This window comes from Sinocyclocheilus rhinocerous, unplaced genomic scaffold, assembly GCF_001515625.1.
Source record: "Sinocyclocheilus rhinocerous isolate Xijiao unplaced genomic scaffold, SAMN03320098_v1.1 scaffold11, whole genome shotgun sequence".
Lineage (NCBI taxonomy): Eukaryota > Metazoa > Chordata > Actinopteri > Cypriniformes > Cyprinidae > Sinocyclocheilus > Sinocyclocheilus rhinocerous.
The window spans coordinates 1,246,386-1,262,810 of record NW_015625587.1 but is presented as its reverse complement, the minus strand read 5'-3'; the positions used below and the strand labels follow the sequence as shown (position 1 = coordinate 1,262,810).

Sequence of the window (16,425 nt, the reverse complement as noted above, 5' to 3'; positions counted from 1 at the left end):
AATGTCCTAATTCAGATGGGCTACCTGTTTTTTTTTATTTTTATGGTATATCAAAAAGTGTATATTTTTTAAATGTGATTGTTGGTACATTTTACCAGTTTTTACCATACTTTCAAAACAAAAATTAAAATAGGAAAAATATGCAATATGAAAATAATTGAAGACAAAGTGTGTTTTACTGAGAAAAAACAAGATTTGGTTTTTAAAAAGCCTTTTTCCAAAAGGTACATCTGGAAAAAGGGGGGGGTCGTCTTATATTCAGGGTCATCTTATATTCGGGCCAATACAATAACAAACAAAACACATGTAAAAAGAACGATTGCAGATTGTAAACGGCTCACAATAATAAAAAAAGTATTAGCATAAAATATTAAAGTAGCTTTATTTTTTAAGTAATAAAGTAAGTAGCTTTTCATTTTTAGTTTCATGTCTCATATTTCATATCACACTTTTGTCTCCTTGGTAGCCAAATCATTTTTGGTAAAAAAAAAAATAATAAAGAAATAAAATTCTGGTAGAGGCAACAATGTTTGTTGTGGTGTCTAAATTCTATTATTTTAATTTTATTTTTTTAAATAATTGTTTGCTCCACTCTTTATTTAGATCATAGTTTTAAAGATGTAATGATTATTGTTTTTATAACTGATTTTCATATTTTAAAATTAAACACCTTGGTCTGGGGGGAAAAAACAAAAGTAAAATAGCCTAAAATAAATATAAAATGAATATTTTAATTTGACCTTCAAAACAAAGGAAAATATTCGCAATCCCACATTCTCCATTTACACATAAACCAAAATAGTGATGAAAAAAATTAAAATATCTGTTATTTTTTATTTCATGCCAAAGATTATTTTTATCACAATGCACTCTGTTTCACACATGTATATTAACAGACTAAATTAAATAAATATATAATTAAATATTAAATACATAATAGAAAGTTGCAATAAAAAACAGAACTGAAATGAATGAAATGTAAGCATAAATAAATGAATAAGGATGTGAAATGACACGTGAAATACAAGTAAACCTTAAAATGGAAAACAAACTGAAATACACACCTTGAAAATAAAGAAAATCAATATATAATTAAACTGCATGGAATATTGCAATCAACATAAGCATAATAGTTTGTACAAAATATAAAACAGTTTTTTATGTAAAATGAAAAGTGACCTGACATACATGATATAGGCCACACTTCACTGTACTTTTTTATTTATTGCAACATTACATGACGTATTTAATAATTTTATGATACATTATATTTATTGAAAGTATTCTGCAAGTCACTGGCCAGGATTTTTGCATGCTTTTTTAAGTTATTGTTAAGCCGTTCAGATAAATAAAAGCAACGAAACAACTGTCGAAAAATTGTTTATTCCAAACATTGTGGCGAACAAACTTACACACTATAGAACAGATAACTAGCAGTAGCCTTCTTGGCCCATTTGATAGGAGTCTAATCGTCCCGTGCAGTCGCGTGCAGCCCTTCCCCTCTCCTCACACAAACACAAGACTACTACACGCGCACTAAAACATGGCGGATAAACACTAACCCTCACACTTGAGCAATCACACAAAAACCTTTCTCCGCAAGGTAAACAGTCCCCTTCCTTCCGTCCGTAATAATTGCCTAGCAAATATTACATCACTTTATAACTTTAGTTTTGTTAAATGTAGAGGGGGGAAAAAACTCAGTGACTCAGTGAGTTGCTAGAGGTTAGCCTTTAGCTAATGCTTGTTGTATAAGCATTGGAGGTGAAGTGGTGTCTTATAATAACAGAGACCCGCAGACGTATATGTTACTGTCTGTTTCTTAATATCAAGGTCAGTATATCGTAAAGAAATATGACTTTGTGAAATGCGATACAAAACATGGCATGATGCTACGTAGCATAGCAGCATTGTGGGTTTGAGTTAGAGTGGTGTTTTCTATGCTGTTCTTAAACGTTTATTGTTTTATATCGATAAATGCACTTAAATCATTCCTGGAGAGTTTGACGTGATTTTAAATGTACAAAAGTATACATAATACGCTTTTGTTAGAGTTTTCGAGTCGGAAGACTGTAGCGTCCCAGTGAAATGAGGCTGTAGTAGTGTTTGGCTTGTAAATGAATCTTTTAAGTGAATGAATTGTCCATTTCCATGTATCGACTCCAATTACCCCCTTTTTCAAGCGCGTAGCTGCTTTCCTGCCCTTTCGTAGTACGAATGAATCTTTGCTGATGAACTGATTCAAAAGATTCGAGGCACCGGGATGAATCAAATCCCCGCCACTACTGCGCTGTCATTTATGGAGAGGGAGGGACTGTGTGTTTGGCGCTCAAAGGCGCTCTGCTTTTGAACAGAGAACTGGAAAACTGGGAGACAGGGAGCCATCTTTTGAGGTATCTGTACCCATACAGTTAGTTTTCTTTCATTTATTCTGCATTCAGTCATAAAGGAGGGCTTTGTGGAAACAGAAATTATCAGATGCTCGCGAGAAGAATAACTTGTATTCAAATTTTGTTGACTGCTGGGAAACGGTGCGCGTGGTTTAACGGGATGTTTGCGTTTGTATTATTATTTTCTTACAATTATTTTGTCATGTTCTTCAGTTAAACATGGCAATATGTCTAACAGCAGCCCATTCATGTCGCTTGTTGTTTACCACTTCACATTGACCTTTTGAGTCATTGCTGCTTGTTAAGCGTCTGACCCAACGACCCCTTGGGTCATTCCAGACAGGAAAATGGTAAAGTATTCCATTTGTGTAAGAAAAATTACCTTCTGGCCAGCTGTGTTATCGATGTTCATGCTAATTTCCTTTGGGGAATATAGCTGGCAGGAGTTCGTGGTTAACGGTTCAGCATGTAAAGAATGAGAGACCCGTGACAGCTGAGCAGTAACGCACACCGATTCATTGCCTGAGAGACAGACAGGCCAGATCGAACCATCTAAAACAGACCCTGATGTAAGAAACAGGTTTAAAATCTCAGTTTTGTGTTTGTCTTTTGCAGAGAGGTTGGAATAAGCTGGATCATGAAGAAACCTGTACCACAGAAAGGTGAGACTCTTATTTGTTCAGTATGTTAATATCTATTTAACGTTACTTTACTTAAATGTTAAGGGTTCTTTAAACAAATGTAAATAATAATAAACGTATAATGTCACATTATGTTACTATGATTATGTCAGATTGGCACAAAGACACGGATACATTTTTTAATTAAATAAAAAATCTATAATTTTTATAATCTTCCTAAAAAAATATTGTTTTCATGGTTCTTGACCATGTATTCTAATAAATATGGTTGCACCATTTTTATAAGAATAATAAACCAACTTTTATTAACTTTATACTAGTGAAATTTTCAATTCTCTATGCAAATTACCACAGTAAAATATACTAGCCTAAGCAATAGACAAATTACAAGCAATAGCAATGAATACAATACAACAAAGATACAAATAAAATAAACAGATTTTTCTTCAGGTAGGTCTAAGTAGTATTCAGGGAAGAAATACTTAAGAAATTGAGTAATCACATGCGCACATTTTACTGTATAAATTAAGTTACAAAATGTATCCAATCAAAAGTAGTGAGAGTTTTTTTGTTTTCTTTTGTTATTTAATTAACATTAAGCACACAGACAGTAGCAGGTATATTAGGCTGACCTAATGCACTCATCTAATATATTGACACACATCTGATTTTCTCCTGACTGTTCACTTAAGGCATAACCGACTGTTTATGAGGATACTCACCAAGACAAGCATTTTGACAGAATTTTGATAACGAACGTTATCAGGGGATGTATTCTGACTTATGATTCAGGTTTAATAATAAATGTAGTGATATTGAAGTGTTTTTCTCTTCCAGTAGCTATTGAGTGGAAAGATGGCAAACGGATCAAGCATGCTCGCAGTGGTCGCCCCTCTCGTGTCCCGTCACAGTACCAAGGTATCAAACTCACTACACTTAAAAAGCTACTTTGAGTCAGATACCTCGACAGGGACACCTTCAGCATTATACTAATGTGTACATCTGAAAGTAGTCAGGGAAGAGTTAGTTATCTCCTAGACGTTTCAGTAGTCATTTTTGATTATTATTCAGGTTTAGATTATATCTCATTGTTAACCATCATGTTGTTAGACAGGCTTGCTAATTCTCGATGAAGACAGAATCCTAAGAGGCGTTTGATGCTGACATGTTTACCTTTATTTTTAAGGACATTTTAGTTGGGAGAAGTACCTAAAAGAGACCGGAGCAGTTGCTGCTCCTCCTCACTGCTTCAGACAGGTAAGTCTTTCCATGCACACATGCAAATGAGGAACACGTCATCATTCTGAACCATTTATAAACGTCTACCTGATTCCACTTCCACGTTAAGAAAAAAAGATCCTTATTCTCAGAGCACGACCCCTCCGGTGAATGAGTTTAAGGCTGGCATGAAGCTGGAAGCTCAGGATCCTAGAAACACTACATCCACCTGCATCGCTACTGTGGTGGGCCTGACGGGCTCCCGCCTCCGCCTGCGACTGGATGGTAGCGACAACAAGAATGATTTCTGGCGCCTGGTGGACTCCTCAGAAATCCAGCCTATTGGGAATTGCGAGAAGAACGGAGGCATGCTGCAGCCACCACTAGGTGAGAAAGACAACACATTACTCAGCTCTGTTGTAAATTAGACCATTAGTTTGTCTTGTTTTTGTTTTTTTTAATTTGCATTCCAGATCTTTGAATTTCACAATTCAGAAATGTTATTCTATTCACAATGAAACATCTTTTTTAGCTTTTACCTCAATAGCTTGTGTGCATATAGTGTCTTCATGACATGATCTTCTGAATTTAGCTATAGCACATTACTTTACATGTTTTTGAATTTTGTTTAATTTTTTTAGTCAAAACACTGTCTCATCTTTCAACACAGGTAATCAGCAACTTCCTTGCCATTATAAAAATGTGCTTTGATAAAATGGAGTGATAGTTAACTGTGAATGTTCTGTGTTCTTTTCTAGGGTTTCGACTGAACGCATCATCATGGCCCATGTTCTTATTAAAAACACTCAACGGAGCAGAAATGGCCCCAGCCCGAATCTTTCACAAGGTATCCATCACAAACGGCAATAAACAAACACACACGATAGTTTAAAGGTCAAGTTCAACATTTTTGTTCAAGGATTATTTTAGCATGTTCTGGTCATTTGACGCTAAAATAAGCAAAGTGTATAAGTTTTCCTTTCATCTCTTTACTTTTTGTCTGATATGTTTCACTTACTTTTCCCTTCATCTCTTTGGCCCTTCAGCAAGAACCACCTGCTCCGGAGCAAAACAGTTTTCAGGTGGGGATGAAGCTGGAGGCAGTGGACAGGAAGAATCCTCACTTCATCTGTCCTGCCACAGTGGGCGCGCTTCGGGGTGTGGAGGTTCTGATCACCTTCGATGGCTGGCGGGGCGCTTTTGATTACTACTGCCGCTACGATTCCAGAGACATCTTCCCAGTCGGCTGGTGCGCACTTACTGGAGACAACCTGCAGCCGCCAGGCACTAAAGGTGCGGATTACTCAGTATGAATTCAGATTTTCTCATTCTGGCAAGTTTACATTGGCATTCATGCACAGGAAAGGATGGAGGTAAGATTTACAAGAACAGAAGACATGAAATAAAGAGGCCAATGCTAAATACACTACTGTTCAAATGTCTGGGTTCAATAAGTTCATGAAAGTATGCCGAGCAAAATGTATCACACAAAAATACAGCACAACTGTTTTCAAAATTGCTAATAATAAATAATTTTGAGCAGTGAATCAGCATATTAGAATGATTTCTGAAGGATCATGTGACACTAAGGATCAAAGACTTGAGTTTTTGCTGCTGATGCTGCTGCTGAAAAATTCAGCTTTGCCATCACAGAAATAAATGTAAAATTTCAGTAGGTTTAATAGAAAACAGGTTTTTGTTACCATTATATTTTATAAAATTACTGTTTTTACTGTTTGATCAAATAAATGCAGCCTTGGGGGAAAAAAATAAAATATAAATCATACCCCAAACTTTTGAGAGAGTTGTACCAATTATTGTATGATAAATGAGAGGGGTGTTATTAAGCTGAATCTCTGACAATGGAAAAGGACTTTATGCAATTTGCATTTTTTTTAAATTTCATGAAGTTTGTTATACATTTATTATACATTATTTATGTACAATACATGTATGTTCATAGTGGCTTTTTTTTATACCAAAGCAACTTGTGAGTATCTATCGAAACTTACATTAGCCAGGTAAATTTAATTCAGTGGGAAATAGAAGATGTTACTTTAACACTGCAAATGTGACACCACAGAAGTAGAGAAAGAAGAGACAAAAATAGTCTGGGTAGAGAAATGGAAAATAGAGAGGTGATAACACAAATAAACAGGAGTTTTTAAAGGTATAATTCACACAAAAATGTTTAGTATGACATGAAGGTGAGTAAATGATGACTGAATTTTCATTTTTGGGTGAACTGTTCCTTTAAACAATAAAGTCATTTGATCAGAGAGAACATGGGAGTTTTGGTTTACAAGGGGTTGGCATCCATCCAGCTGGCACGGCTGCAAACCCTGTGCCCAATAGTAGGCCTCGCATTAAGGAGCTGGTGTGACTGTTTGAGTGGGATGAGAGAAGAGGGTTAAAGAGACAAAGCAAGACCATCGCGTTTGGCAGAGGAAGACAAATCTTGTCAGGCCTCTAAACACACACTAAACTTCACAGCTAGTCGGGGTAAGTGAGTTTTTATGGTGTTTTATTTGTGTGTGTCTTTATTTTTGAGGGAAAATGGATAAACGTATCAGTCTGGGAAAGAGTCGAAAAAACGCCGCCATGTTTGTGCATGAAAGACTTTCGGGGGTTAACAGTACTAGAAAGACGGTCGCTGTGTCACTATTCGCAGACTTTAAGGCTTTAGAGAGCAAATCGAAACTAAGGGGCAGGAAGGAAGTGAATTGACACAGAATAAGATGCCACAAATTAACATGCACTGCAAGATCAAGAGCAGACCCTTGTTCAGTGAGGTCGTACAGTCTTCATTTCTCTGAGTTGGATGAGTACAAACAGCAATCCTGGCCTCACTAACAGGTCTGTAAAGCTCCGAAATGTGTTTGTTTGTGATTGCTGTCTTTAGCTTGAATTTGATCATTTAATTCTTCTGGTGTTTTTGGCTTATTCTAGTTTTTTTGTTGACATGGAATTTTGATAAATGTTCAGTGCAGTTAAAGTTTGCAAACTTTTCATTTACTCTAGTTTTTTTGTTCTTAAGAATCTCAAATTCAGATTTGTGGATCAATCTCTTAATCTCTCTGTCTTTCATTCTTTCTCTTCCCTTCCTCTTTTCTTGTGCACTCTCTCTCACATTTTCTTTTCATCTCTGTAGCACTTCAGAGGCCAGTAGCACCAAAAATGTATAACACAACTAATTTCTTTGTTAAGATGGCTCAAAGAAAAATGGGTCAACTCTGCACACAAAGCCTGCCTTTCTCATCTTCTGCTTCTAAGTTTGTTGCCGCACACGTTGTGGCATATTGCCCTATTTAAGCTGTATTTTCTTTCCCTCATTTTTTTGCAGTTGGGTTACCAAAGACGCTAGGTGCACTTAGTGCCCTACCAGAGGGTGGCATAGAGGGGACAGGCATGCCACCTACGCCAGGCAGACCCCCACCCCAGAAGAAACGTAAGCCTGGCCGCAAAAAAAACAAACTATCTGGGCCCTGGGGTCAGAAAGGAACACATGTTTCCCAGACAAGCCAATCTGGAAAGGAGCTGGAATCTATTAATATCTCGAAGAAACGAGGCCCCAAACCAGGAAGCAAGGTATAGATGTATTTAGAGTCATCACAATAAAGTTTCAGCAGTCAATAGTATGGGCGCCATTAGGGTCTTCATTTTACTGAGAAATCCTTGTCGCACAAGGGAGATAAAATATACCGACCTGAGGAACATGCTATTCTATACATTGTATTTGATCATCTCAATCATTAAAATTCTTTTAAAACATGAAGGCTGACAGATTTGCTCAGAAATCATTTTCTAGCTAGGTTGCATCAGGGATGTCCTATTGTGCCGTTCCTAGGGATTTGATACTTGGGTTTCCGTCATGCAAAGTAAGGGGCTGTTCAAACAAAACACGTTTTTGCATTTCACGGCACTGCTTTTCTATAGGTTTTTTTTTTTTTTAAGTAAACATGCGCTACACGGATGCATTTGACCGTTGCGCTCGCAAATTAATCACAAATGACATGCATTCTAAAAACCCACCATTGAAGTTGAAAGAACTTTTGTAAAAAATCTTTTTTCTTTAGACCTTTTGAGGTTTTTTCATTCCACTACACAGCATCTCACGTTTTTAAATGCATAAACACATTCTGGTGCTTTAAAAAATTAGAACATAAATCAACATCTTATAAGCTAGCTGTGGTTATATCCACCAGTAACAGCACGCTGGGTAAATAATATAATGTTTGATGCAAGTTTAGGAGGCCAAAGTTTGTTAAATGTGCTTTGCGTGAATGAGATGTAGAGGCAATGGGTAGACGGTAACCTATCCATTTAGTTTTCATCTGTTTTGCTGGGTTAATGATAAGGTGAATGTTATCTTGTAAAAATATGTTTAAGGTAAATCAGATTTTAATGTATGGAATTGCTACCAAAATACTTAACGGGAGTTTGAATGTGTCCTATATTTATATTTATGTCGTCTTCAAGCTAAGCTGGGCCAAGAGGACAGCGTGGCTTGAAGGAACAATTGGAGGTCCTGGTAGACCTATCAGCAAACCCAGAGGCAAACTGCCAGCCAGTTGGTCCCAGAAAGTGCAGCAGAACCCAACAGATCCCATCAAGATCCCAAAAAAGAGAGGCCCTAAACCTGGAAGCAAGGTGCGACTCTTCAGCAGACTAATGTTAGAAACTAATATTAGAAATCAAAGTGATAACTATAAGGCGCCATTATTTATACAGACCATGTTTATTTTTATACAGAGAAAACCCCGATTGGGACCCAACCCTATGCCCACCTCGCCAAGCAGTAGCACTCCAGAGCCAGACACCAGCTCAGTTCCGCTGGACAATGCCACCATTCCCAGCGCTGCCCTACAGGCCCCTACAGGTACTATAAGTGTCTCAGATCTTTTCCCAAATAAATATTTCAGTCCTTGTCATGTAGTATCTTTGCTAACATCTTCCCTGCAATTATTTGTGTGTCTCAGTATGTGTGTATCTGAATAAGTACGGGAAAGTGGGTCCCCATCTGGATGCACGCCGTATCCAGTCACTGCCAGATCACTTTGGGCCGGGCCGAGCTTCCTCTGTGCTGCAGCAGTGTGTTCAGGCCTGTGTTGACTGCGCACATAACCAGAGCTCAGTCTTTTCCTGCCTCAAACCAGGCCATGGAGGAGAGCTCATATCTGGTCAGAATGCACAGACCCACACAAAGCTAATACAAATTAACTGAGAGCCTCAAAAGCGTCTTGACTTCTTAGTGCTGCACAATTTGGGGGAAATATCTAATTGCATTAATAATAATAATAATAATGTTATTATTACAAATGAAAAATTGTAAACAAAACAAGAAACTTCCCTATTGTAATATTTAACTGTAAAAAAACCTATTTGATCAAATAATTTTATTCTACAGTACTAATATTCATGGGTTTGTATGGCATACACAGTGTCGCGCTTCAGTCTGAAACACGGCACATATATTTTTTTTTATTCAGTCACAGCCTTTGTAATTTCAGCCATATTGCAAATTCGGTTTCATTTCAATTAATCTTGCAGACCTTAGTTTAGTGAACATAGACTAACAGTGACCACTGATCTAATGGCCATTTGACTTTTACAGCCTACTTTGAGCAGCAGCACCACACTCTAACACTGCCGGCAGTGAACAGTGTGACATATGTGCTGCGCTTCCTGGAGAAACTCTGTCACAACCTGCACTGTGACCCATTGTTCGGCAGTCAGCCCGTCCCTGTGGGAGGAGTTCACTATGACAGCCGGACATACACAGGTCAGCGCTCATGCGTACAAATACATCTGCTGTCGCTCATTACTATATTTTGTGCATTCTTTGATTTTACCGTTGTATAGATATTAAAAGAGAGCCTTGTGTGTGCTGTAGAGAGGAGAAAATTTGCAGAAAGTCTGAGTTCTGGACCTGGTCGGGGGACTAAGAGATTCCTTCAACATGACGCCTACAACAGCAACTCTGCACCGCACAAAATAGCTAAAAACCACCGTCTCTCCTCAGAAGGTATTTCACACTGTTCCACTGCTAAAACCTAAAAACACTAATCCACTGCTTAATTAGTGAACTCTAATGTCTATTGGCTTTCTGTTAAATGGGGTGTTTTTGTATCATTGTGTTTGATCAGAGCCCTTCCTGATGGAGAATGGAGTTGGCAGCTCGGAGGTGTTGGAGAAAACACACTTGTCCCCTGGACATGGCTTAGCAATGCGTTCCCTTTCTCAAAGAAGCAACTCATCGGGGAAACTGCATCGTCTGGGCTCAACAGGTACTCAAACTAGCCCATCGTTGAGGATCATTTACACACAACGTCAAGTCCAAAAAAACAACAGTGAAAATCTTGGATTTTAAATCTAATTTAGACTTGAAAAATTGTAGGATTATTTCTAGGTTACTAATCAAACCTAAGCAGATTTGTGACATTGACTCCTTTGTACAAAAGGTTAGACGTTCTGGATGTTTTACACAGACTTGTAGAGTTCATACAGCTTGAATGCTGCCGTTAAAGCGAAAGCAATTCAGTCATTTTTCAATTTCACCCAAAATTGCTATGCTGTTAATATAATTTGTAATGAACAAATTATTTGCAATAAAAGATGTAAAATAGAACATTTTTCATTTGCGGTTTTAGACTTTTGGACCCCACTGTAAAACCTGAACACAATTATATGAACAACTTATGAACTTAAACTTTTTTCACTGATATGTCTTATGATTGCTGTTCAGGTTCAGAGCGTTTTCTGAGCTCGAGAGAAAGCCCACGACCCAGTGGACAAGACCCCAACCTGTGGACGGTGGAGGACGTTATGCAGTTCATCAGAGACATCGACCCTCAACTCGGACCCCACGCAGACCTCTTCCGCAAACATGTAAGTGAGGAATACAAAGTCTCTCTTTTTTTGCTGTAATTGCTATAGAGCCCTAATGGAATTAGTAAACTTAAAAAAGTGATAATTTCATTTAATTAAAATGAGTGCGGCACGTTCAAAGTTGAATGCAGTGATTTTGCACATTCTGCAGGATTGTCTTTTCAGAAAATTTAGCAGTCAGTAAATACAGTGCATTTATGCCAAGCAGTTGCTTATGAAATACTGCTAATGAATTATCATTTTCAGCTTTTTATTTTGTAATTTGTTGCATGCTTGTTCATAATCAAAAGTCCCACATCATGCATATTTTTTTCTGGTTATTGGTATTTTGGTTTCATAAAAACCTATTGTGCCTTGCATTTTGGGCCACCCCGTCACAGGAAGGAAAGGCTAAGAACATTAACACACTCATTATATAGATTTGATAGATTATCAGCATTATAATCTGTTTGTCTTTCTTTAAACGCATTATTGTATGAGTTGAGTGAAATCCATTATCAGTTGACCTCTAATAATATTAATTATAACATGGCTTGAGTATTTTATTGTTTTGCTGATAAGCTGTATTAAGTCCTAGTTGATGTGTGCCCCAGTCTGTTTAACTAAGTAAATGAATCAGAGATAAATTATTTATTCTGAGATTTTTTTGTTTGTCTTTCTTTAAACGCATTATTGTATGAGTTGAGTGAAATCCATTATCAGTTGACCTCTAATAATATTAATTATAACATGGCTTGAGTATTTTATTGTTTTGCTGATAAGCTGTATTAAGTCCTAGTTGATGTGTGCCCCAGTCTGTTTAACTAAGTAAATGAATCAGATATAAATTATTTATTCTGAGATTTTTTTTTTGTGGGGGGGGGGTGTTCTTTAGGAACATATGGTATTAATTTTATGCAAGTCTAAAAAAAAATGTCGATACCCTGGAATAGAGAGAGAGAGATTGAATTATTGTGATACCAAATTATTTATTATTGTCTCTTGTGCTTGGTTTGATTCATAAGAGCCCTTCACATTCTAGGATGCCCTTTTTAGACAGCTGGAGACTTGAGCTTGGAGCACACTGCAATTTTTTACATTTATTTTACCATCTAAGACTTTTAGGGACCGTAAAAGATTGAATCTGTTGAAGGGAAGCAGTCTTGTGTTGTTTAATGTACAATGCTTATCGATGGTCTATTCATTCATTTAAAGATGAATCTTAGCCTCTGACGAAGTTCCAACAGTGTCACGAGAAAACATTTTGGGGCATATAGATTTTGTGTCCAGTATCCTTTTACACATGAAAGATGTTCTGTCTTATTGTTTGTGCAATAAAATGCTAAACATTGTCTTGTTTGCATAATACTCTTCTGTTGCAGGAAATTGACGGCAAAGCTCTTCTCCTGCTCCGCAGTGACGTCATGATGAAATACATGGGGCTGAAGTTGGGTCCTGCCCTTAAACTCACCTTTCACATTGACAGACTGAAACAGGGCCGTTGACCTTTATGGCACTTGAATGGGTTTCAACCTTTACCCCTTCCAAGCACATTTCAAGATGCATGGCATGCTGGGATCTTTGTGTCCCCCAGTACTGTAGCAGGTGTCGGCAAGCTTTCAAGCTCCGCCCATCTCTTTTACCTTCCTTTTGTTCAATAGTCCGTTTCTCCAGGTTTTAATGCATTCTGTTATTAATTATAGCACTGTTACGATCTGTTTTTATGACTGATATCCTTGCGGTTGTTCTCATATTACACTTACGGTTGTCTTAGTACCGTATCAGAACATTTCACATGTTCGGACTTGACTGAAGCAGTGAAGTGGACCGTATAAAGGCCGTTTTTAGGCCTTGATTTTTATGACATACATTTAATTCTATAATGTTTCTCCCTACATCAATAAGGGTGTTTTGTATGGCTTTTTTTATACAAGACTGATTTTCTTCAATTAACTCCAGATAAACACTAGATCTCCCCCATCATGCCAGGAATCACTCCTGACCGACACCTCAGAGACCATTACTCATCCTGCATACTTTATACACATAACGCGTTTAGGAATTAAGATGCGGTCACACCAGACTTATTGCATGCAAAATTACTTGAGAACAAATATGGCCAACAGGATATGATGTCACTCTCTATATCATCTGTTTGAATCTATTGTAACTGACAAATAACAATGCATTCAAAATGTTATATTTACTGCAACACTGCAGACAATAGTGTTAAAATTTGTATTCTTTTTTTGCATTGCATTTGGCCAAAAGATCAATTTGTGACATTTAGATCCTCTGTTTGTCAAATGTCTTGTCATACCAATTAGCAGTTCAAAACAAGGCACATGACTTTTTAGTTAACTTGCATTCATGTGTTCAGATGCATATGACAGGAAGTCTAGTATGACCGCACCTACTGCTACGTACTGCTATTATACACTCTGCCTGTATTTTATATCGTGTTGATGTTTACACTGTCTTTGTTGTTTGTACGTTTTATACAAATATTGTAGAGTGCATACGTTGACAGCGTTATACTCTAAGCTTCAATTAAAAAATATGGAGCTTTTCTTCTTCTGTTGTTGTTTTTTTTTTTTCATCTGTCTTTGCCTCAGATCTTAGTTTAATGATGTCCGGTTCATTTCTATGGAATGCATAGCCTAATTTATTTTATTGCAAAAATGGCTTTATTAGAAACTTAAACTTAGATTTATTGCTATAAAGTAAAATCACACAAATTAGGATTTTAAACTAATTAGATCTCAAATTTTGCTATCAAGGCTTTACATTTACTGAATTTTAAACACCTTTGTTTGCTTATACCTTTATTTGTTTAACATTTAAACTTTCAGCTGATTTCTACTGTATGTAAAGTGCTGGTTCACTACTTTTATCAACCACATAGGGGCAGCACAACCTTTATCGGTTTCTTTCTATTATTCCTGTATTTTATATCGTGTTGATGTTTACACTGTCTTTGTTGTTTGTACGTTTTATACAAATATTGTAGAGTGCATACGTTGACAGCGTTATACTCTAAGCTTCAATTAAAAAATATGGAGCTTTTCTTCTTCTGTTGTTGTTTTTTTTTTTTCATCTGTCTTTGCCTCAGATCTTAGTTTAATGATGTCCGGTTCATTTCTATGGAATGCATAGCCTAATTTATTTTATTGCAAAAATGGCTTTATTAGAAACTTAAACTTAGATTTATTGCTATAAAGTAAAATCACACAAATTAGGATTTTAAACTAATTAGATCTCAAATTTTGCTATCAAGGCTTTACATTTTCTGAATTTTAAACACCTTTGTTTGCTTATACCTTTATTTGTTTAACATTTAAACTTTCAGCTGATTTCTACTGTATTTATGTAAAGTGCTGGTTCACTACTTTTATCAACCACATAGGGGCAGCACAACCTTTATCGGTTTCTTTTGTTCTATTATTTTTAAGCTTGCTGGCTGAAAAGCATACCAGACTATTACAAGGTCCAACTTTGCATAAATACTATGTTCTTTACAGTCTTGAAGATATTTTAAATAAAATATATAATGTTTTGTTTGAACCATATAAAAGTTATGTTTGGTCAGTAATTTCTGTAGTAAAAACAAGTAAAATATAAGATATAGTAAATCAAAATTAACGCAAACGTCAATAATTAATTAGTTTCAAAGTACCACAGCCATAGTGAAAGTGAACTTGTGGCGGTTTTTTAGACACAGGTACACGTATAGAGCCGAGTGGAAGGGATGTCACATACTGTAAATCTTACCACATTTAAAAAAAAACAGGAAGGTGTCTTTCAGGGTGCAACACATTGACCAAATAGTAAAAGTCAGCATGTGTGCACACTACGGTACACGAATACAGCGAGAATAACATAGTCATGTGACTTACAAATCCCTCTGTAGTTTGTAGGGTGGAAAACCCCTCTCCATCATACTAGCTGAACCAACATGCTATAGAAACATTTTCGAGTTTGAGTGTGCTCTCTGCGTGATTACAACCGGTCCAGATTTTAGTCAGACTGAGTCTATTTGTATCAGATCTTCAATTCTGTGTACTTTGATTAAATGTGCTGAAGTGTTGTGTACCCTAACAAAAAAAACTGTGGTTTTACTCAGGCTGTGCTATCTAGATGTCATCAAGATTTTGTTTAAAATTAAGATATTATGAAGAAACGGAGTCCGACTGTAAGCAAACACACCCCTTACATTGTTGAAATAGTCTTATAATATCTTATAATATCTTCCATGTTCACGGCACACCATTTAGTACACGTTGATACTAGCATGTTGCTAAATTAAGAGTATTTTAATATACAACTCAAAATGCACAAGTATTGGGTAAAATAACGAATTTTAATTAGAATTAACTATTTGTTATCAGTACTGAATAAATAATAACTCCTTATCCACCATCTTGGATTTGCACTACCTTATAGGATTGCCTTCTCTGTGAAGGATCCATGCAAGATATCTTGGGAATCAGCAATATTGGCTTTCCCGCATTTTTTTTTCTGTCAAATGCACCTCACATAGTTTTGGAGCAGGTCAATGTTTAAAGGTGAAAAGGGTGTTATTTCTATGCCATTAGCGCCCTGTAACAGAATTACAAAATGAAGGTCTGTTTTCAAACAGGTTTTCTGAGCACTCTCCATCTGTCATTGGTCAGACAAAACAGAATGCCCCGCCCCAAGCTCACACCACTGGTTGAGCCACTGTTGCTATGTTGGGCTGGTCGAAAAATAATCAAATACTGTTGTTTTGATAGTGCCACAGTTTTTACATCCTTCAGGGGAAAAACCTACAAATGGCATGCAGTCATTTACAAGAAAGGGGCAGATTCAGGGTGTGTTTATATGGCAACGATGTACTAAAAACAAAAGTATTATGTATGCATTAGGCATGCCAGTCCAGTAGTTGGCAATGTAACTTTGTAAAGAAACTCACACATTGTCTATATATTGAACACGTAGTAAGCATGCGCATGATATTATCGTTTTCACAAATTTGCGATTTTGTAATTTACACAGAGACAATAATTGTCAATTTCAAAAACATGCATTTTCAGGCCCTCAAAAAGCAATTGTTGTGTAAATGAACGGCCAAAACGCATAAAAGTTTTCTGTTTTTAGTTGAAAACTTGTGTAAACGCCACCTCATTGATTGAGAAGTTAATAATACATCACCGAAAAGTAATTTTACTAGACATTCTGATAAAAAAACAAAAAAAAACTATGAATTGTTGGTTAACAAACAAACAAAAAAACTTTGGAAATAGTGTTGATTTTAATGTGTATCATAGACT

The 16,425-nt window shown here is 36.6% G+C and overlaps 1 protein-coding gene across 5 annotated transcripts; it reads left to right on the top strand.

Annotated features, from left to right (window-relative positions):
• The first annotated feature begins 1,507 nt into the window (after nucleotides 1-1,507).
• Nucleotides 1,508-13,618, top strand: LOC107755513 (polycomb protein SCMH1-like). Of its 5 annotated transcripts, none has more exons than XM_016572359.1 (16): nucleotides 1,508-1,603; nucleotides 3,006-3,052; nucleotides 3,872-3,949; nucleotides 4,218-4,288; nucleotides 4,402-4,636; nucleotides 5,008-5,096; nucleotides 5,296-5,542; nucleotides 7,593-7,837; nucleotides 8,729-8,899; nucleotides 9,002-9,128; nucleotides 9,229-9,429; nucleotides 9,864-10,031; nucleotides 10,143-10,274; nucleotides 10,396-10,536; nucleotides 10,995-11,137; nucleotides 12,499-13,617. In XM_016572359.1, the coding sequence occupies exons 2-16, from the start codon at nucleotides 3,028-3,030 to the stop codon at nucleotides 12,619-12,621; spliced, it is 2,196 nt and encodes a 731-aa protein (XP_016427845.1). In that variant the 5' UTR covers nucleotides 1,508-1,603; nucleotides 3,006-3,027; the 3' UTR covers nucleotides 12,622-13,617. The 5 variants fall into 5 exon arrangements, with proteins under 5 accessions (XP_016427845.1, XP_016427817.1, XP_016427834.1 ...); XM_016572331.1 differs by having other exon boundaries at nucleotides 3,869-3,949; XM_016572348.1 differs by lacking the exon at nucleotides 1,508-1,603 and adding an exon at nucleotides 2,323-2,393 and having other exon boundaries at nucleotides 12,499-13,618.
• Nucleotides 13,619-16,425: the final 2,807 nt, after the last annotated feature.

Bases quoted from the DNA above. Each gene is read 5' to 3' on its own strand.
- LOC107755513 (XM_016572331.1), top strand. From the start codon at position 3,028: ATGAAGAAACCTGTACCACAGAAAG. The intron at 3,053-3,868 runs GTGAGACTCTTA...TTTCTCTTCCAG, and splicing joins GAAACCTGTACCACAGAAAG to TAGCTATTGAGTGGAAAGAT. The intron at 10,275-10,395 runs GTATTTCACACT...GTGTTTGATCAG, and splicing joins CCACCGTCTCTCCTCAGAAG to AGCCCTTCCTGATGGAGAAT.